This window comes from Cariama cristata, unplaced genomic scaffold (assembly GCF_000690535.1).
Source record: "Cariama cristata isolate BGI_N322 unplaced genomic scaffold, ASM69053v1 scaffold1578, whole genome shotgun sequence".
NCBI lineage: Eukaryota > Metazoa > Chordata > Aves > Cariamiformes > Cariamidae > Cariama > Cariama cristata.
Window position 1 is genome coordinate 103,075 of NW_009631462.1, and position 22,582 is coordinate 125,656.

At 36.8% G+C, this 22,582-nt stretch overlaps 1 protein-coding gene across 1 annotated transcript; it reads right to left on the bottom strand.

Moving 5' to 3' along the window:
• Positions 1-350: 350 nt before the first annotated feature.
• On the bottom strand, positions 351-22,098 carry LOC104166121 (mitogen-activated protein kinase kinase kinase MLK4; the record flags this gene model as incomplete). The annotated part of the gene is given in 10 exon segments (XM_009705951.1): positions 351-775; positions 1,834-2,214; positions 2,217-2,612; positions 4,386-4,480; positions 5,521-5,671; positions 8,930-9,052; positions 10,899-11,139; positions 15,842-16,017; positions 16,784-16,932; positions 21,896-22,098. Coding segments are annotated over 10 exon segments (2,340 nt in total), but the record flags the coding sequence as incomplete, so codon positions are not given.
• Positions 22,099-22,582: the final 484 nt, after the last annotated feature.

Below are 22,582 nucleotides of genomic sequence, written 5' to 3' on the forward strand. Positions count from 1 at the left end.
ATTTTTCCAATGTGCAAAGGTTACATTTCTAGCAAAACCCCTCAAACCTAAAGAAAACTTCTGGGACTCGGCAGAGGGAGGTGGGCATATTATTGTAGTCATTCAAAATACGCTTATGAAGTTCACCTAGAATACTATTTCGTAGCACTGTTCTTTTAGGGTTACTAGCTGGGCTTCCAAGAACACTTGAAAAAGGCACCTACTACACTTTCTTAATTAGCTGCCCATTTTAATAATTTTGGTACTATTTGTCACAGTACATCAGAAAACAGCAGCACAAAGCATTAGATGGACAAGTATTTTGTATTTGTTCCCCTTTAAAAAGCAAACATTTTTAAAACGAAAGGCACTCACGACAGAAACTCTCTCTCCAGTTCATATATAGATGGTCGACAAGTTTTGTTCTTCATTCTACATAAAGGCACAGTACAGTCTCTGTTTTGGCCTTCCACATCAATATCAAGTAACGAGGGCATGTGGCAGTTAGTTCTTTCCTCAGTTCCTGGCAAGAAGTTTACATCTGGATCTACACTGCCCTCTAAATATTCAGAGTCTTTAGAGTTTGGTTTAATAATACGTGGAATAATTTGCCATGCATCAATTTTATTTCTTAGAGAAGAAGGTCGAGGCCTTGATATAATATTGACAGCGCTTTGCTTTTCAGTTGAAACATCCCTGTGATTGCTTCTTTGTTGAACAGACGGACAACGCAGAGGTCCAGTAACTGACAGAACTGGTAATGCGGAGACATCACTGGTTGAAGCAAATCCATTAGCTAGAGGAAAAGAAATGCCAAACAAAAAAAGGCAATTTAAACCATGTGACTTTTTGATTCCTTTGCTATTTGCAAAATTGGGTTGCCATAAACACTAGTGGCTTTTTTTCCATCAGAAAAATTAAGAGGTTCATACATTTATGGGGAATCTCCTAAGAGAGGACCTGCAGTGTGCAAATAACATTTTTGCATCTATACCCTCTGCCAGAGGCCATAACAATTTATTTTTTATTTCTACAAAAGAAATACAGAGCGAAAGCATTAACCACCCAGTAACTGGATGAATATTAATATTGGCATAAAGCCCCACAGATTTGTCCAGTTGTTATGAGTTTACACATGTGCAGAGTACCATGAAGAACATTACATTTAAGCCATCGTACAACACCAGTATTGAAATTTAGAACTTTTCAAAAACTCATTGATCATGAACTTCTCCGTTTACATGGAAACCAGATTTAAAGACTTTTTTTTCAGCTTAAATTTTTATCAACAGCTTAACTTAAGGATTCATGGAACACGTGATATAACTTCTAGGTCAAGCAAGTAAATCAAAACTTACCAGACTTGTTTTTAAGTTAACAAGCAGTACTAAAATGATGCTCACTCACTCACCTATGTGGACTGTGAAACTACGTTAAACAAGCGTACTCGCAATCTCAGGAAGTCTACAACTACATACTGCACTTGACAGTCTCAGTTTATTTCAGCCATAATGCTAATATTGTACATTGCACAAAAAGCAGGTTCTTGCCGACATGAAAAGTCCAGGAAAACCTATTTTTGCAACATCTGAGAAAAATAGGTATCACCTTAAAATGAACCCATCTCTTCCCCTTAAATCTCCATACCCACACTCCTAACAGGATACTATTCCAAGCACAGGTAGTTTGTCCAGGATTCAGACACAGAGGGCTTACCCACACACAGTTGTGGTGGCTCAGCTAACACGTGCCAGTGTACAAAAATCTTAGCAATCTCATGCCTTAGTAAATTGTTAGTTTCCCACTGTTTCTATATTTAAAAATCCCCTACATTTTAAGTTCTTAATTACCCACCTGTGGTCTGAAAATTGTTCCCATCTGATAAGGTTCGTCTGTGACCCAACACACTTAACTTTGTCAAGGAATCATTTGGCACATTTTGAGAGTCTTGTTTCAGAGAAAGATTAAAAGGTTGATTTTTTAATCGTGTAGAAACTGTGTTAGGAGCCAGCTGTATCCTCTGTTCTCTCTTATTTTCAGAAGTTTCAGATGAAAAGTCATCAGTGGAACTACATGGACCACAGCCACCAAGCACAGTGCTTACAAATGCATCTTCACTATCAGACTGAAGTAGGCATTTTGTGGAAATGGAGGGCATAGAGAGAAGATTCACAGTATTTGCAGCTGGATTTAGGGATGGAATACTTGTTTCTTCTTTCTTGGACTGCAAAAAAAGGCGCTCCTGCGAAATTTTGAAGCACGCTGAAATATTCCATCACGCTGCTTCTTCTCATCTTTAGGCAAGAGTTCATCTGGACCCTGTGATTTGTTCAGCTCCCTGATATCTAAGCCCAGGGCAACCGATGCAAGGAGGACAGCACATCCATACAGCACTGAATCAGTCTTCTTTTTCTGCAGCGTCCTGCTCAGACTGTTTGTAGGTGTCATTTGAGGAGTACTATTTGTAGAACTAGCAGAGGTTCCTTCTTCAAAGCTCTCATGTTCTACTGTATTCTCTCCCTGATCATCTTTCCAAAGAGGTAGGTTAATATAGGCCTGATTCGGCAACTTAATTGGCTTTGGTCTTTTACTGTCCAAACCTTCAGGGAGAAGTTTCTTATCAGTACAGACACCTATAAAACATTACAGTATACTTTAAGATTGCAATTCAGTTATTTTGCTATTGCATGCCTGCATATGTACACCATTATTTCCTTTCACTTGCACAAGTATTAATCTTGAGGTGTACCGTATGCTCCCTTTAGATACAGCCAGAAGCTCACAGGCTTACATTGTAAGATTCAGAAACACATCCCAAGCCTAAACCTCTTCATGTTCTCTTGATAGTCTTTAGAACGGCAGAAATACCATTTTGCTACAATTTCATCTTTTTAGCAACTGAAAAGCAAACTATTAGAAGCAACCTGCAGATCAATCTTCCTGAGTATGTTAACTGCAAACAGATCATGTTTTTCACATCTGAAAGACTTACCTTTATGTTTATATTTATATTACCTTTATGCACTCAACACAAAGGTACCTCCCAACCTTTATGCACTCAACACAGTTGAACAGCAGATACTGTCTTTGCATTTCCTGTGATATTTGAGGATTTGCAACACTTTGGTAGTGCTTTTCAAATAACACAGAAAATATTTCTGTGTATGGACTACAGTGAAGTAATTTACTGTACACAAACTGCCAGATAAGATCTGGAACACATTCTTCACAAAGCTTTCAACTAAGCCGTGTTCCAAAATCCAGTGAGTTACTAGAAATTTTTTCAATTAATTCATTAGCTCATGGTGGTCTGGAGTAAAAACTAAATTTGACATCTCACACCTAATGACAAATAAAATGGAAGGTATAATTTGACCTAGATGTGTTATTCTTCTATAAACTACTGAACGCTACAGAATAAACACAGAAATATTTGAAATGCAAATATGTGAACTTGTACAATCTGCTCTGTATGTAGAGGTTTATTAGGAAGCTAATAAATCTATAAAATTACTATTTGTGAAGCCTTGATTTATACCCCTCCCAGTATATACAAAGATTAAAATGCCTTTTTCCTAGGGGAAAAAAGAAAAACAGTGTCCAAGCAGCTTACAATTTCTTCTTCCAGCTGGCATAAATCTAGCCACTGGTATGGACACCAAGTTATATCACAGTTTTTTTCCTGACACTGGTAACTTAATTTTCTCAGAGAAAAGAATCTGTAGCATAGAAAGTGTGTGCAAATTTGAAGATGATTATGAATGCTGTATAACCACAGCACATTATAGTAATGGACATAAAAAGCAACATACAGCTATTATGTTCCTGATCTTAAGAGGAAGAGGATTAAGTTTGTTTTTCCTTGTGATTTACTTGTAAGTTGCCTAAATAACTTTAAGATTTGAAATCTACATATTTTTTCTTGAACATTTAGAGAATAAATCTCATTTAAAAAATAGGGAACTAATATCTGGGAATACATCAGGGCTTACGGGTTTTTAAACAACTATGCAGAGCCCACTAACTATAAGCCATTAATGATCATTTAAATGTCAAGACAATTGCTGATTTAGATATTTGTTTTTAAAAGAAGCTAAAAAGTGCTAACTGCAGACCTCATATACAGATCAGCCTGCAAATCAAAAATGTGGAAAAAAAAACCTCTCTATGTGGTACTGCCCACGTACCATGTATATTTCTTAGTTGCTAATAATGGAAATGTAAAGATGTTAACACTTGCTTTTTTTTAATAGATAGGTTTTTTGCACAGGAAAATGATTTTTAGCATGACTACTCTTCTTATAATCTGCATAATCCTTGAGGAATTCAAGCAATACAATTTATAACACGAAGTTGGCTTAAGGCCATTATGTGGCAACTTTAACTTTCTCAAAAAGAGCTCTTACCTTGATCCACAAATAGTGAAGCTAAGGGAACACCCTTCTGATTTTTCATTAGAACGGTTGACCATGGGTTGCTGCCATCTGAAAGGGGTCTTACTCTGAAATAACAATAGTTATTTTGATATTACAGAGGATACCATGCTTATATACACTTTGACAGAAAATTACTATAACCTCTTTCTTTTTAAACATGTAGTACATAACTTGAAAACAGTAAAGCTTTCCAAAGGTAAAAAAAATTGTATATAATAGCACAGAGCCATATGATTATAAATTGACACATGCCTTATATCAAGTATTCCTTACAAGATGAAAATTTCAGGCCTAAAAAGAAAGCCAATGAAAAATGGGCCTTGACTACCTATTGAACAACAAAAGTCGATGAAAACTTGGACAACAGTTTCACTGTGTTAAAGAAATGACGTGAATATTGGAAATTTATTAAACATAGTGACCTTAAAATATCACAAAGCCATTTTCAACAGACGGCCTGGAACCAACTGCTGCCACAGGTAAATGAGTGGATGTCTCTATCAAGAAAAAAAGGCACTATAAACAATTATGTATACTAGAAGAGACAAGGAAAAGGCTCTTTTGCTTCAGAAAAACTGCTAATCTCCAGTTTTGAGCAATCAGAAAAATAAATCCAAAAGTGAAGGTATCCAGCTGATTTTCAGAACCCTTTCACCCTGTGTTTGTCAGTGTAAATGATGTTGCTGGTGTGGATTGTGCTTCACGTATGCGAAGTCAGTCAGTCTTATTTAATCATATGGCAAAGTGCCCACTGTGGGCCATGCTGGCAGTTCCTCAAGTCAACATGCAGAAAGGCAAGGAAGATAGACAGGCCACGAACGCCCAGTATGCACTAGTAGCTCAGTATCTTCCAAGTTTCAAAAACCAGAGATAAACGGTAATAGATAAGAGCCAATAAAACTTTAAGATAAGTAAGCATTTTATCCTCAAGTCTATGTGGGGGAGCTACTCATTATTAATGTAATTTTTAAACTAATTCAAAGGTAGGGCTGAGTTTTAGCTGTAACTAGAGACTGCAGAACTTCTCCCTCTCACTACCCACATTAGTGATTCAGTTACTAAGAACGCTTGGTATTATTAAACAAACAAAATGTAGTAGACATACTTGTCCTTAGAATCTGCACGATCCTTTGTTTGAACTGAACTTGGTCCCCATGTACAACCTCTCTTTTTAAAACTTCTCTTCACATCTTCAAACTCTTCTTGGTGGTATGTCGTGCTCCTTCCCCAAGTTCTGTTGCTTTCATCTGAAGTTACTGGAGATTGGATTTAAAAACACAAACAAAAAAACTTGACACATAAATAGTATTTCTAAAACCCAAATATTTTGACAGAATCGAGTATTTTCTCCACTGCAAAATCATTTTGACACAACGAGTAGACAAAATTTGAGATTTTTTTTCTTTCACAAAAACCACCACACAAACTGCACTGATCTAAAAAGATGAGCGAGAAAGAAGAATAACTTATGAGCTGACAAGAATCCCAAATTAAAGATAAAGCTGCAAAACATATTTTCCATGCTTCCTTTAACTGAGAACCTTATATTCAGGTAATTCAGACAAGTGAGTTAGACTGAGCACTTAAATTCCAATTAAGAAAATATATGCTGCGGAACAACTGGCATCAAATGAAACAGAATATTCCAATTGTGACAATGACGAATGTTTTCTTTCTCACTACACCAAAACAAATTATACTTTTAAAGTCTCTAACCTTCATTAAATGCTTAGTCTGTCACTGTCTCACCGTTAAATTAAACAGAACCAGCACCTTTGAAACGTAATGAAATCTTGCCTTTTTTCATAACCCCACTGGGAAGTTCATATTCACTTGTGATATCTACATCTTGCTGGTACACATATACACTGTTTCTTCGGCCATTAGTTGTGTGTGTATCTGTTTTGGGAATCACTGAGGAAAAATTAAGAGAACGTAGTAGAGATCTTAGTCAAGCTGATTTCAGAAATGGAACTGTTTCCCTTGTAGTTTTATCTTTGGGTCATAAAGCCCAGCTCTAGAAAGGCACTAAGCATCTTTTGATAGCAGGTTTTTACTGTAGGGTTTAGCGGATCCTCTTTCTAGGACCAGATCCAGGCAAGTAGATTTTCATATATGACTGACTAACTGGAAAAGTAATTTGCTATCAATGTAGCACGCTTACAGCCATGATGGAGAGACCTAAGAGGAAAACAACTTAGCCAGTTGTAACAGCATGATAAATGAGGTGGCATTTACATGCCCGTGGTTCTGCCGCTTTGGCACCGCACAGCTGTCCCTGTAGTACGGCACTACTCGCCTCCTTTACGCTCCCATTTGCAACCACCTTCCAGGACCTATGGAATAGATATCTTACTGGTTTTCCTCCTCCCTTTAAAGCACCTTTCAAAATTAGCTGAATTTGTTTTAATAACAAGATCTACAATGAACTAGATTTTTATTTTAACTTAAAAAAACTTTTAGATTTCGAAGCTAGACGTGCTCATGACGCAGGGAGGCAATCAAGTAGCCAACTGTTAGATACGCCTGTTCAAATCACCTGTATTTGAGCAAGTCTTCTCGAAACAAAGACACTTTGAAGTTAAATCAAGATAAAACATTATTGTGGGAAAGAGAATTTATTTTGCACAGGTGCAGATGGGTGTGGAAACTAAATTGTTTCAGCTAGATACTCCTGAGAGATATGATAAGCTTTTAGGTAAAGCCTAGGGATCCAAATTCAGAAACAGAAGTGTACTCCTTTTAAAGGAGAGCCTTTATGTTTTCCTGTATGTTCTAGTCCCACAAATACAAATGCCTGATTAAATAAAAAAAGAAAAGAAAAATCCCCAGTGGCACTTAGCACACATGCAAGGAGTGGCACTGCTATAGCTTACAGAAGGCTGTGCATTTAAAAAAAAAAATCCTCAAGTTTTCAGAATCATGCCAATACCTGACACTTGCTTCGTTTCCAAGCATTTCTATGCAGAGTAAGGAGAATGAAAGGTAAAATGAGACAGTCTTGTTTATATGTAACTACGACATTTTACTGAAAGAAACCTTTCTTACTTTTCTGCAGTAAAAACCCAACCAACCAAAAAACCTGCCACACAGTCTGAGGTCGGGAAACCATTATCAACACAGATACTATGTCAGCTAACTTCCGAAAAAGATTTTATGTAATTTTCCATCCATCTCAAATTTTCATTAAGAAAATCAAGACAGGGTTTGTTCACCTCTCTCCTTGAGCCATAACATATGGGTAGTAATGGTCTTCGCCCAGGAAACTCTATCAGTTGCAGTTCAAACAAATAATACAGTTACTGCCAGAAAATACACCACTTCTCCTTCAGACACTAATAATGAAAAGGATTTCATAAGGCAGAGGTATTCCCAATGGAGATGACAGATCTGGTTTCTATCCAACTTTGTTCAAAGTTTCAGGCCAGTTTTAAAAAATTAAAAAAAAATAATAATCTTTAAACTAGCTACAGAACAGCCTGCAGAAAAAAATCCCTGTGCATTTTGATTTCCCCTCCTCCTTATTTACATCTGATAAAGCCAGATTCTGAAGTGATTTCCTTCAGAGATGACTACCCTTGCAAGAGAAGACAGTCACTACCTATAAGCAACCAGCTGGAACAGGTTCCACTGATTTCATATAGAGAGAAAAGCTTAAGGCATTCCATGCTGAATATAGACAGACAATTTACTTTGCACAATAGATCAGAGAGTACAATCGCAAACAGTGAATCCTGTAGGAACTGTTTTCTATCCCTACATATGTAATCCCCAAATATAAATATAGGCTTCACTGTAACAATATGATCAGTTTTCTTCCATATTCATGGTACCTCCACTACATGAGCACGAACACACCTACCCTCCTGTCATCAGTATACATGGAATAACATAGACCTACAAGCGTACCCACGATTTTATTTTTGTTTCTTTCGCTTGTCTTCAAAAAAGCTAATGCAAGCTTTCTTCTTTATTTTCTTCTATTTTTGTATTTACTTAAAGCTTGCTTCTCTTTTGACATAAGCAAGCTGGGTTGCTGGCTGATTCTTCGGCCTTTCCATCTTACATGACTCCCTTATTCTCGGAGTCTTTCTTTTTTTTCTTTTTTTTTTTTTTTTCTTTTTTTGACAGTCCATAACTGATTTCCTTTATCAACTCCAATACCGAACAACTTGTTTTCCATCTTACATGGGTTTTAAATGTGATGCGCTGCCTTTTGCCATTATAAATTTTGATTCTTCATTGTTTTATCCCGGTCAGTTTACAAATGAGTTCCTGAAGTTATTAAGGGAAGATACGATTTAAAGCATTCACAATCATTTTGAATTACTGAAAATTACTTAGCATTTTAGCAAGATTATCCCTGCCATCAAAGAACAAGTTGTGAATGTTAGAACAAGTTAAGGGACCTGGAAATCAGACAGAAATCTGTCTGGAATCTGATACTACTACCAGTGAGTGTATGGAACAGTCTTTATTGACCAAATGAACAAATAGAAATGGTGGAGACTTACATTGTATAGCTCGAAGACGAGGAATTATTGTGGGGCTACTTGATGGACTAGAGCTGTTACTGTTTAAACTCCTCCTCTTGTCCAGATTGGGGGATGCCTGCACTGTTATTTTGTGCTGGAAATCTATAAGAGAGTAAACCAAAACAGTTTTAATGTCCTAAATAAAAAACTCTTCAAGAGGTTATACTGCTGTACTTCTTAAAACAATCAAAGTTGTATAATGAATTAGACTTGACAGCGTAAGAGATGTTCATACTAAAACCACTGACAAACTCTTAATGTAACTACTTAGCTATTGAGTCAAAGAGGCAGGATTTCACACCTGCACAGACACTATATAGTAGGTTTGCAGTAACATCAACAAAAGCAGGTAGGTCCAAGTGGAGAGACATATCCACATCACAAGCTGTTACTCAGTCTTGTTGGTTGTCACAGACAGAAAAATCTCAGTATTTCATCTCAAATTAATCAATATTCATGGCAATCAGATTTGCAGGTTTTTTTTACATGTAATTCATATACAACATAAAAAGTAATATTAACAAAGAAATTACATCTATCAACATGTCAGAAAAACAAGACACCAAACTACAGAACTACAAATATTTATAACAATGCAGTAAAAAAATAGAACAGCAGCAAATATTGGCAAGTAGGAAAAATTTTACAAAACAGAATTTGACGATATGGACCTCTCTAATCCCCATCATTAGTGCAATTAAATTGTATGCTATTCTTACAATAGAATTGTCTCAAGGATAAGTTCATCGGATGATTCTTGACAACAAAGAGCTAAGTGCTATTCTGAACAAAACTCTTTATTCTAGCAGTTTTTCAAGCTAAATATGAGCAGAACTGGAAACGAAGCACAAAATATTTAGTTTAAGCTTGTGATCCAGCATAAGCCAATCTAACATGCTTGTCTGGGAGACTGTAGTGTGATTTTTATTTTATTTACTGTTATTATTGAAGTAAGGAAAAATAAGCTTATTTCAGTAGCGCTGAAACAGAACTCTAAATATTACTGTCCTCTTTGTCTCTTTCCAACTACTAGACAGCTATGATTTGGTCAGACCTGTGTTAGTGTGACATTAAGTTCTTACTGCGTTAGTAATAAACCGACAGACTTGACCTGGCAGGTAGGCCATCAACACCAGGATGCTGGTACCACTGCTGAAGGCTTTCCAAGGACCGGCGTAACCTTGAATTTCCGCAGCGCCATCTCGTGGCAACGTGGAAAAGGCACCACTAAACCAGTCCCCGAGAGTAAGAAACCAACCACCAGCTCTCTACAAACACTTCTCCTTTGCAAAGGGGGCGTCTGAAAGCATTCATGGGTGCAATTAAATGCTCCAGCATTCAAATTATACGATATTTGCACTCTGAAATAATATCTTCTGTTGCTATTACAGCGGTTTCTTGCATAAAGAAAGGCACTGAAGATTGTTGTATTCTGCGACTGCAGTTAAGTGTGCAATTTGGACCTACCAGACCTGTAGCTCCAGCCATTACGAAGTGCTGTTTTTCTACTATGTATTTGCAAGTTTACGGCAAACAGCACTAATATTTGATCATGTTAGAAAGTTCTGGGATGTGATAAAAAGGTATTTTTCTATCTCCGCAAAAAGAACGATAGCAAAAATCTGAACACTGAATCAGTCTTCAATCATTTGGCCCCCATGCCAGCAACCTTTCCCTCCAGGTACAATGGGCTTCTAGCTGAATCAGGTGAAAGATTCTTCCAGCTGAAATGAGGAGTACTCCACAAGAATATGATACGTGAAAGTTGTTTTCTTTGGGGGGGGAAAAAGGGGCTATACAATTCTTACCGTATCCTTTTGCATTATTAGGGTAGGAGGGTCTGACAACGAATTAAAATAGTAGCCAATACTGAAAACATTAACCATGTAACTGAAGCCTGCATATTTTATTGTAATATATACTGTGAACTTTAAAAAAAACTGCAAACCTGAAGGCAAACTAATTCTGTGTCCATCTTTAAGTTTTAACCGGCTTCTTTTAAATTTGCCCTTCCTTTTCTTTACATTGGGTTTCTCTTGATTTAACTGGAATATCATGATATTCAGCTCACGCTCCAGTACATCGATCTCACGTTCTGCTAACTGTTGCTCACGGCGCTTAAGTAATTCTTCTTGAGATTTTTGCTGAAGAGCTGCTCTTGTCAACTCTTCTTCTCGCGATCGAAGCTCCTGAAGATAAGATTCACACAAGTAAAACCAAGTAATAATATGAAGGTTTTATTAAAGGATATTTAAAATGCATAGCAGGTTGTATTGCCTTATCTATTTTCATGACTCACTATATACATGTAACATGCACGTATGACCTTCCGACAGTCCTCCGTTCTGCATAAGCCAAGATTTGGTATCCAGACACAATCAAGCATTGTACAGATTTCCTTTTAACCATTTAACTTGAGTCGCTTTACTTAAGGTAGGTAAGCACCAGCAATGGGGACGACACATCCAATCAAAGATTATCACCTTACAGCCTAGCAGAAAACATGCTCAAATACTTTACATCAGAAACTCGTAGCATCAGGGCTGCTCTTAGACAGCTCCTTCGCACTAACATAAAGTCAATGACCTGATGAATACACAAATGAAGGCCTCTATCTTAAATTTCCTAACCTTTCCTGTTTTTCAGCCATGTATTAAGTAGCACTTTTCTATCTAGAAAAGCCATCAGTATTACAGCAAATGAGGATTAGTGTAACAGGATAAACCAAGTCATAAGACAGAAGACAGCTGTTTCTTAATTAAAATCTGTGTAATGTCAAACAGCTTCTAACCACTGAATTGCACCACATAGACTTTCCAACCATCAATCCCATAGAATTCTTTTCCCTTTACACTTTTTTATTTTGGAGAAGGAAAAGCTTTAGTGAGGAAGCTAGTTAACTTTTCAGGGTAAATGAATACCCAAGGCTGAACAGCTGTAAACCTACCATCTTAAAATTATCTTAATCTTCAGCTTCCAAAATAAGTTAAAATATATCTGAAATTTAAGTAGACCTCCCTTCATAGTATGAGGCATATTATACATGAAAAAGACCCAGAACTATTGTCGTTAGTACTGCTAATAAAAAAGAGTACAGAAAATGGAGAAGCTACAATGTACCGGTATCAGAAGATACTGATACTGTATGTTTCTCACTACATGTGTTTTTATTTTTATGTATGATTGTGAAAATTCTACCTGAATAGAAATTAAAATTCAATTCAAAACAGAAAAGCAGCATTTGAAATTAAGTTATGCTAAAAGTTCTGGATAGATAAGAATCTTATTCCTATTTAAAATTCATTCATTTTGTCACTGTACAATCTCATAATTGTGGTGTTGGCGTTTTTTGGGTTTGGTCTGGTGTTTTGGTTTTTGTTTGTGTTTTTTTTTTTTCTCCAGAGCACACTGCCTACTTCTGCTCATCAGCATCCAGCAATGTTGTATGCCAGCACAATTCCTTATCTCATACAGTGAAAGCAAAAAACCGAATTTTCTGCTATTTTTAACTCCCACTTTGTCTTGAATAAATTAGTTCCTGAACTATAGTACTTGGGTGTTTTCAAATGAGAGGAAAAAAACCCTCTCTGTCCTTGTCAAAAAGCATATGGATGTCAAAAGACAGGTGAGCACTGAAACAAACTCTGGTTCAGTGAGAAGCATCTGTTTCTCAAAGACACTCGTTTTTTCTTTACAACTATAGCATAAACACATTGCCTATCACTGTTTTCAAATGTAATTGAAATGATTGACAAATTTCATATGGTTTTCTAATTTTGAGTGAGCTTGTTTCAACACAATGTTTTAAATTTGTTTTTCTTTTTTTTAAACCTGCTGTGCTTAACATACAGTTTCACAAAAGGCAGTTCTGTCTCTTGAAAATTCAGAGGAGCCTATCTCCATGCCAGCAAGTAAGGTTTGGGGTTTTGTTCTTTTGTTTTGTTTCGTGGGGGTTTTTTTTTGTTGTTGTTGTTTTTTTTTTTTTTAAAAAGATATTTAATCACTCCATTTAGAGATTGCTGTGCATTCTTACTTTCCTCCTCCTCCCATTCAGTCAAAACCGAACAACCTAAAACAAGGATTGGAAGCAGAAGTTGCATGAATTCAAATTTAGAATAAAGGTACTTCACAGTTTAAATAGAAAATATGTTTATTACTGCATTAATACAGTAAAATAAATATATATTAGAAGACACTGTTGATTATCCACTTCTTGTCATCCTCAAATACAGGTTCCACAAATCTCAGTAACTAGGCAAAAAATGAGGGTCTGTATTGAAAAGGTAGACCGTCTAGAAAAAATAGTTTCCTGACTGAGAGATTAAGTATTTACTCTTTTCCAAATAAACTAATTAAAAACAGACTTACTGCAATTAGTTATGCAATGTCTTTACACCACTCTACAATTAAAACGCCCATTGTAAGGAAGCTAGGAAAGAATTCTATATTTAAGTTGCTCAAGAACGTTTGTCAAGAGGAGATTGTGATCTTCGCTTGGAGTGGGCGTCACCATCGTTCATTTACAGCAAGCCCTTGAGGAAATTCCTCCAGCTACAGAAGCTCTCCTTTTCCAGGGCATGAGACTCCATGCAGGATTTTTTTGTTTGTTTTATTATTATTGTACAAATACTTCATAGACATTACTTTCTCCCTAGTATCTGTCAGTAAAATTGATAGTGTGCCAAATTAAATAAGCCCGCGCACATGAAAACCTTGTCTAAGTCAAAGTTACATGCTTTCGTTCTTAAACAGGTTTACCTAATTAGGGCAGATGCCTTCGGAGGTGCATTTACTTTGGCATACGAGAAGTAAATTTCATTTTATCTTTCCCCTCGCTAATTAAGCCTAACTCATTCTTACACCAAAAATATGACTCTTCTCCCAAAGCTCTGCACCAACTTATTTAATCCTAAGCTTGTTATAGTCAGATTTTTCTTCAATAGGAAATCTCATACTGGACTAATGCCACCAGAAAATAAAAATATAAACAAAAACCTGAGCGGGAATTCCTGTTACAATGTGTCCCAGAGTAAATAGGGGGAACTTGTTGGTTGAGCAGTTGCTGGAGGGGCGGAAAAGAGAGTTGTGCCCTATGGCAGGTTGTGGCAAGCACATGCAGTGGCTGGTGGCCCCACGGCAAGTAAAAAGGGAAGTCTCTACTCTCTGTAGAGGGACTACAGCCCACCTGGAAAGGAAGAGGTCCAACAGCTCCAGAGGCACACAGCCCAGCTCTAGCAACCTGTATACCCACTGCAGGCAGGGCAGAGACTACACAGACAACACTTACCCAGTTCTGTGAGCCAAAATGGAAAACGGAAAAGCAGAGAGGGGAGGAAAAGGCAGACAAGAAGTATTATAAGATTATTATTGACGATACTGCAATCTTAGCGGTGATCAATAAATTCTGATACCACATATGCTGATTTTACAGTAGATCTGTAATGTCACACCCATCACCAGCCAAGAGTCCACAAACAGCCATTTGTGACACTTGATGAGAAGAAGTGAGGGACAAAGGCTACTGACAGTGACTTGCAAGATAAGAGTTTAGTTTTTGCTTTTGTCAAAGTGACTATGTCTTTCATAAAGATTTATTCACAAATCACTGCATCTCAATTCTCTTCTTCCTCATCTATTACCACCTCGTGAAAAATAACAAATATATACTGGGCAATAATTCTACTACAAGAAAGACCTGCAAAGAAGGAATCTGTTTTTACTAGAAGTATTTCTAACCGGCGCTCAAGGGGACATCTGGCCTATTCCAACTGTTATCTTTATCAAGTTGTCTAAAGGAAAACAAACCTCAGACTGATTAAAAGCTCACTGAAGTAACTAAAAGAGAGGGCAAAAAGAATTAACAGCGAGAGCTCATTTAGCACAAATCTATCATGACATGAGAATATGGAAAGAAGATCAGTGACAGGAAGCTGGATAATAAACAAGAGAAACTGGATTTGCTGATTCACGAGTACAAGTTTGACCTAATGAATCTTATCAATACCTGGCAAGAAGATTTCCAAAACTGCAACACTGAAAGAGATTAATATTATCAGTTTGTTCAGGAAGAAGAGGGATAAAAGCAATGTTCCAGTTTTGGAAAAGAAGCCATGTGACACAGTCATATAACAGGACGAAAAGCTTTTCATTCCCACAACTAAGGAGAATGTTCAGCGGCAGCTGAAAATTTGCAGTGGTTATAAAGATTCGCTAGGGGGTAAATAAACTACTCTTTGTTTGTTAAGTGATGCATCTAAGTATCCAAGAAAAAAAAAAGTAACACATTTTAAAGACAGCCTGCTGCCACATTTACAGATCTACAACCTGTTTTCTTTGGGGAGAGAGGTGTGGATATGTTTCTCTTTCAACTGCCTGCGCTTCTTGAATGAGCCATTCCTAAGATAACCCTCGCTTACTACAATAACATTACGCTTCCTCTCAAACTTAACATTTCACTTCAACTGAAATACCTCTAGCTCCATCAGCATACACAACTGTGTATTGTTTTTGTTAAGGAAGAAAAGGGAAAATCAACATTGTCTGAAATTTGAGAAAACCAGTATTCAAACCTTTTTTCTAAAGTAAGTTTGGCGCAAGATAGTGACAGGGTTATCTTAAAATACTGTCTAGAAACACATTAATGGCATTTAAGAATAGTACATCCACCAACAAGAATAAGCAAGTTAAATTAAAAATGTTTTAATGAGAGAGTAAATCCTCTCTCCCAAGTAGTTTATCCTCTTGAACCACTACTAAAATAGGTTTCTAGTATTATATTGGTAAGCCACAATTCAAAAGTTCAAAACTGCTGTATCGCATAAATGCACATACACACATACCCTTCCTTCACTGCCATGCAATTGGGAAAAAAAAAAAAATAAATCAACTTACTTTTTCCTTGGTCCTCAATTCATTGAATATCTGTTGAATTTCCAACTTCCAGTCATCTTGCATGGAATGGAAAGACTCTTGAGGCATTTCAGTCATAACTGCCCCTTCAATGGCAGTAAGCTGTTCAAGAATTAAGGCAAACGATGGTCGGATATGAGGGTCCTGCTCCCAGCATTCTAGAATTTATCAAAATCCCATCAGTTTTTAATAATACATAGAACTTTTTGAAGAATTACATGAATTTCAAGTTACTTGGTACTGTACTTCAAGTTCAAATGTGTTCCCTTTATCTGCAAGGCTTCCCTAGCTCCTTTTCCATTTACAGAAGTGATATCTACCTACCTGTACTCAGAGGACTGTTTTTGTATTAATAGCCAACTTTTTTTTCATCTCTATCTTTAGGATCTGAAATAGCAAATCTAGCACTACTGCACAGAAGCGATACATATAAAAAGTAAAGAAATTCATTAAACACAAGGAAATAGCCACTAGCAAGCAATTTTTATTTCTCTCTAAAGTATTTCCAAAATGTTTTTGACACTCAGAAAGAAATAATGAGGAAAAAAATGCCATTTGCCATTCTCGCCCTTGGAATTTTAATCTTGATCTTGTGTTGATTTGTAGTAAAATTGAATGAAATTGAATAAAAATGAAAATTAATGCAATTTGAGTGTAAAAGGAGATCAGCAAAACCAGAGCAAAAAATGTACTCTGTTACTACTGAAGAACTTATGTGGTACACTCCAATACTGTATGACTTCCTCAGAAACACACTCAACTGTCTGCAACATCAGATTGCCGTGAAAAGAAAAACCGAATACTTTGTACACAGTACATAATCAAATGAAGTATTTATTTTGCAACCCCGTGTTTATTACAGGCAAGGCTACATACTCCCAAAACATAACTATTTAAATACATCGGAAGAAACAACATAGATACCTTTCATTAGTTTTGCAAATGGTTCAGGGCAGGTGGATGGAATGGGCAGAGTAAGTTTATTGACAGCAACTCCGTAAGCCACAGCAAGGCCATCAATGCCACGGTAAGGAACTTCTCCTGTAAGCAGTTCCCACAGCAACACTCCGTAACTACAAAAGGTAATTTTTTAACAGTTATTTTCTGAATACTGACACCTTGTTTACTCAAGAACAAACAAGTATCTGTCCAACCATATACTGAAATTCATGAGGATTTCCCACGTCAAAGGTGAATACCTTTACAAGTTGGCTCTACTTTAGTCATCTTTCCACTAACCGCGATTAACCAAACCGGATGCGACTCTAAGACTGGCTTGCACTCCTATTCAAAATGTAGCCTGAAGTCACTTTTCTAGAAATGCTAGTATCGCGTAAATCTCACAATCAGAAGTCTGAATGACAGGAAAACAAGTAACCTTCTCCCCAAGAAAAAAAACACACGCACAAAACAATAAAGAAAACCTCAGCAGAGCATTCAGGCCATTCCCCTTTCCAAACATTTACATAGATGTACATGCTAATTTTTTTTTAGAATGATAGTAATAAAAAACCACCAGAAAAGCCCCAGCTCTGTTCGGAAGTTTGCATTTCTAATCCCTTGTGTGTTATATAAAGGCTTGCTAACTTTTCCTTTCCCACAGAAGATGCAACAAGATTGAGAAATGATTACACACACACAACTAATTTCTCCATACTAGAAAAGAAAAACCAAACCCCAAACAAAACAACATTGTCTCCAGTGCAAGGTGGTGGCATGAAGAGATTTTTTTTCTCAGCATCAGGTACAGAAATTAATTCCTATTGCAGCAACACTAATTGTAACAATTTCTGCTATGCTTTCTATTCTAAAAGAGTTGGGTGTTGCTTTTACCTTCCTTGGGTCTGTATGCCCAATGCTCATCTTGCTCAAACGATCCAAGCCCCTACAAAGGGCTGGTATAGCACGCTCGCTGCTGCTGCCACTGAAATGGATAGCTTTCACAGTCATTTTTGTGGAAGCAGGAATTACTCTTTTTAGAACATAAGCCTAAAGTGGACTTTATGCCTAGGTTGGTGGGTTTTTTACTTCCCTCCTCTCTTCCTGCCAGGGAACCACTATCTGTAGAACAAGGATACAAAGGACAACTTATTGCTGCTTTTGAACAGTAAAGTGAGCAGGCAAAGGGAAAAAAGGGAATACAAAGTACTCCTCTTGCCCTTTCTCTCCAGGCGTGTGAAGAAACTACCTGTAAATTTTGCAGGACTGGAACAAACTCTCCTACATGAGGAGAAATGCACACAGCACTGGGGAGGGAAGGGCTACGTACCCCTCAGTACCAGAAACAGCACCTCACCTACAGCGAGAATAACACACACTAGTTAAGTTTTTCTATCACTCTCTCCTTAATGAGAAAAAGGTCATTCAGCATTACACAAGACCTTATAACATCACTTTAATAAATAACAGAAGAGCAAACTATGCAATATCAGCAGTGTTTTATCTATGTCCTGTTTCTCTAAGAAGTTTTGCCTATCATAAAATCTTAGAAAACTAATGAATTTGCAGTGTTAACAGTTAACCAAAAGCTGAGGAATACAGTCTATTACTAAAAAGTAGAAAATAGAATAAAAAAGAAAAGTCTGGGGCTTCTTAATAATTTCCTCCCAATTTTTTCCAGTTTAATTTCTGCATTTGCTTGTATACTCAAAGAAGGATAAAATAATTAATTTCAATTTTGTTTTAAATCAGTGGTACTTCTGACGATAATGAGTACAACATTTCCTACAGTACACATACATTTTAGGCGTGCTAGAAGAACTCTACTGAACTACATCTCATCTGTGCACTTAGAGAAAGGGTACAAATAACGTCATGCTCTCTCAGCAAGCATAAACTGTTTGTAATTCAAGGAATTCCCTTGTTCAGACTATTCTATGCATATTTTAGCATGAACTCTGAAGTCAAGCAGAACTATAAATTTAACTAAAAAGAAATAATCTTTTATAAAAAGTTGTGACACACTATTACTTTAGTTATATTTACAATTCAAGCCTTTAATCCTAAGTAGTTCTCAACAGTGCCAAGAAGGTGGTTGTAAAATTTTAAACAGACCAACACAGTAATAGCCTGAAACCGTCTCTTTTAATGAGAGTAGTTTTAATATCAAGTACCAAGAGCCAGCGCTGTGGGAGGAAAACTGAGGGGAGGAACCCTAAAGACTTTCTAGTCCTGCCGTATTAGAGTTTTTGGGAGGTACTAATTTATCATTGTCTAGGACAACAACTACTTATTAACTCTCTCAACTACACAAGCAGTTACTTTGTGTATTAAACTCCATGAGCCCACCTACAGTTGTTCTATGTATACAGTCAGAGCCAGAAAATAGCTTTTTTTAAAAGAGCAAAAGCCATCTCCCTTTCCTTCAGTAAAAAGCAAAAAATACAGAACATAACATGCTTGAATTATATATTTTTAAATCACAAAAACTAATACACTTTCAAAAAGATGTCCTTTTAAGTATTTTCATTATTGAAAAATTCTCCTACTGTCAAGCGTGATTTAAGCCTTACTATATCCCATTCCAGCAATAACTTGCTGGTTTTACATATTTTAAAAGCTGACCAAAATGAATGTAACGTTCTCAAAGTTTATTTTACTCTACAGTCCATCTTCTAAAGCAGAGGTTACTAAGCATTGCTACATGAATCACTTCAAAATTACACAAATGTGCCAGGCAAAAGCAGCTGCCAATTCTGCTGTACGGTAAGCGCTTCCTAGCTTTGCCAAAAACTTGCACAACGGAGGCACGCGTTACTGTAAAGACCACTGCTGAAACACACCACCAGCACTCGGAAATCCGTGGGCATATTTGCACTTTCAGGGTCCATACAGAACACCAAGACTGACATACCACTAAGAAATGTGTGATGATCGATGGAAGGGTAGGGCTGAAAAAGTAGAATTCTAGTTTGGGAATTTGGAAGCATATGCCAAAGAATAATAAATGCAGTAGGTATAACTCCGGTTTGGGAAGCAAAAGGATGCACGTGCAGGGACTGGAAAGCAGCAGTTCTGCTATCTAGGATGACACCTGAGAACACGCAGCCTGCAAGGCTCTGCATGAAAATACTCCCACAACATTTCCGAGCACTGGCTGATTCTGGAAGACTAGCTGGAAGTGTGAGTATACTTGAGCAGCCTCAACTGCTCTTCCCCCCCCCACCCCCACCCCCTTTAAGAGGTCCGCAGACTTCTTTTGGAGACTCAGCACTCAGCATGTGTAACTGAAGTTTAGAACTTTCCTGAAATATAACTGTGTTCTCCTCTTAGAGAGACCCATACTTAAATTTGTAACCTGAATGCTTTTTAAAACAAAAACCACTCCTATACCAGGTTATTCTTTATTTGCTTTTCTTCTAAAGAAAGAGTAAAGATAAGCAACAGAATAGATCAAGGTGCAGTAAGCAGAAAATCTTTAGAAGCCAAGAAGGTCTAAACTATACTGTACAACACAGCCTTTCTACTTAAAAACCTCTCCTGTTAGATGTCCATCATTGAGCTAAATACTTACATTTTTTACAAGAGAGGCGTGCAGGAGAGAAGGCGAAGAAGAGAAATACTGTAGGTTCCAAAAATGTAAACTAATGTTGCAGCAGAATATAAAATAATTGCACCAAAGCATACCCCCTCAGATACCTAAAATCACAGCAACAAGACTGGACAGGACCTGTAATTAAGCATGGAATACAGCTGATTAGGGAAACTCCTACACCCAACCTCCACCCCGCAAAAGAAAAAAAAAATATTTAAAGAAAAAAGGAAAAAAGAATGAAAAAAAAAAAAAGAATGAAGCCAAAGATGTTTCTCAACTGAGCATCAACTCAGACTGATGTAAACAAAATGCTGAAAATCAGTTCCAGACACAAGACAAATGGGTGTCACAACACAGTAGTGCAGATACAGAATCATTCTGAGAATGCCAAAAGTATTACTTCATGCTGTAGAATATCAGGCATCTAAGCAAAATAGGACCTATTTAAGAATTATACAACATAGAACATGCATAAGAAGGCATGAGAGAACAGATTAAAGTCCTCCCCCTCCTTCCCCAAATAGCTACCTTGGATCCTTCAGAGAGAGAACATTTCCAAAAGAAAGGAAATGTAGACTTCTCAGGGTGAGGCACAGCAGCTTTTAAAGTCTATTGTGCAATCACTGCTTTTCCCCACTTACAAAGCAGAACTAGATTAAAACTAAAGTTTAAATTACCTTTCTACAATACATGTATCCCACACTACACCACTCAAAGATAGCATCAGTATTGAGAGCCATATTATTTATATGATCCAGAATAATGTCTTTAACAAGAAATTCACAAATTTAACATAGGGAGCTCCCTATCTTTAAAATTAGAGCGTGAGTTAAAACAATTTTGTGCTGAACACACTCCCCTCACTCCAGCCACTGGAAGCAAAATCTCTATAAATATAAAAGCTTAGATCTGATGTTCACTTTTACACACGATGACATTCTAGATTCCTAAAAAACAGTACTAGTTTAAGTTAACATTTGGCAAAGTTATGGTTCGCAGCTTATTTTTGTTTATCAGACATACAAGGTAACAACTGGCTGGTCTCATTTCTTTATGCAGAATGAGACTTTTCAGACATCTGATATTAATAAGCATACCAATACCAGATCAATCACATGTTAATGTATCGAGACTATATGGCTGTTTATAAGACTCCAGATAAAATACTTAGGTATCTTAACCAATAGGTACTTTAAAGGCTTCTCTTAATGAGATCTTGCTTTCTTTAAAAACAAACAAACAAAAAACCACAAACCAAACACACTAAGTTTTTCTGTTATTTTCCCTCTCCCTCCTCCAATTTGTAAGTCATGAGTAACTAAAGATAGATTAAATGAACAAGGTGCTGAGAAATGAGTATGTTTCTTAGAACAGCTATACTTGCCACATGCCGAGACAATAACCCAGGAAACCACCAAAAAAATTCCAAATAAAAATTCATTCAAAAATCTCAACGTAGTTGAGACATCCTGAACATAGTCTTCATCAGACAAACTTCTTACCTCCAAATATCACTTCCTTTAGAAAACATGGAGGACTTGATCACTTCTGGAGCCATCCACGCATAAGTCCCTGCTGCACTCATTTTGGTTGTTCTGTGCCACTCTCTAGCCAGACCAAAGTCTGTAATCTTCAGAGTTTTGTTACAAATGTCATCATATTCCATCTTCTCTAGCAACAGAACTGCAAAAGATTGAGTTCGTAAATTAATGCAACGGGAATCAAATCAAAATATCCAGTCTTCGTATTAATTTCACATACAACTTGTACTGCACAGATAATTGTATAGTAAAATGTTGTTAAAATATTGTGATTTTTATAAACATGAAAAAGCTTTTTGATAATGCTAAGCTATTCTAAGCTATAAAAGTGACAAATACCTACAGTGTCATGAGTTCTTTATGCAATTGTGTGAGCAGATATTAAACCAGCACATGACATCCACTGTAAAGAAATGTAAAGCACAGCACGTAAGTTTAAGAAAGCCCAGAATCCTAACATCCCACAGATGATGACAGGCTGTGAAAAGGGTAGGCACTTTGGAACAAGATTCTGAAGTAATAAAAATAGCAGTAGTAGTAAAACAAAACAAATATTAAGAATTCTTATAAAAGACTTAGAAAACAAAGCAGCACGTATTACATCACTGTATAAAAACTGATCCTTAGTACTGCACCCAGTCCCGGTTC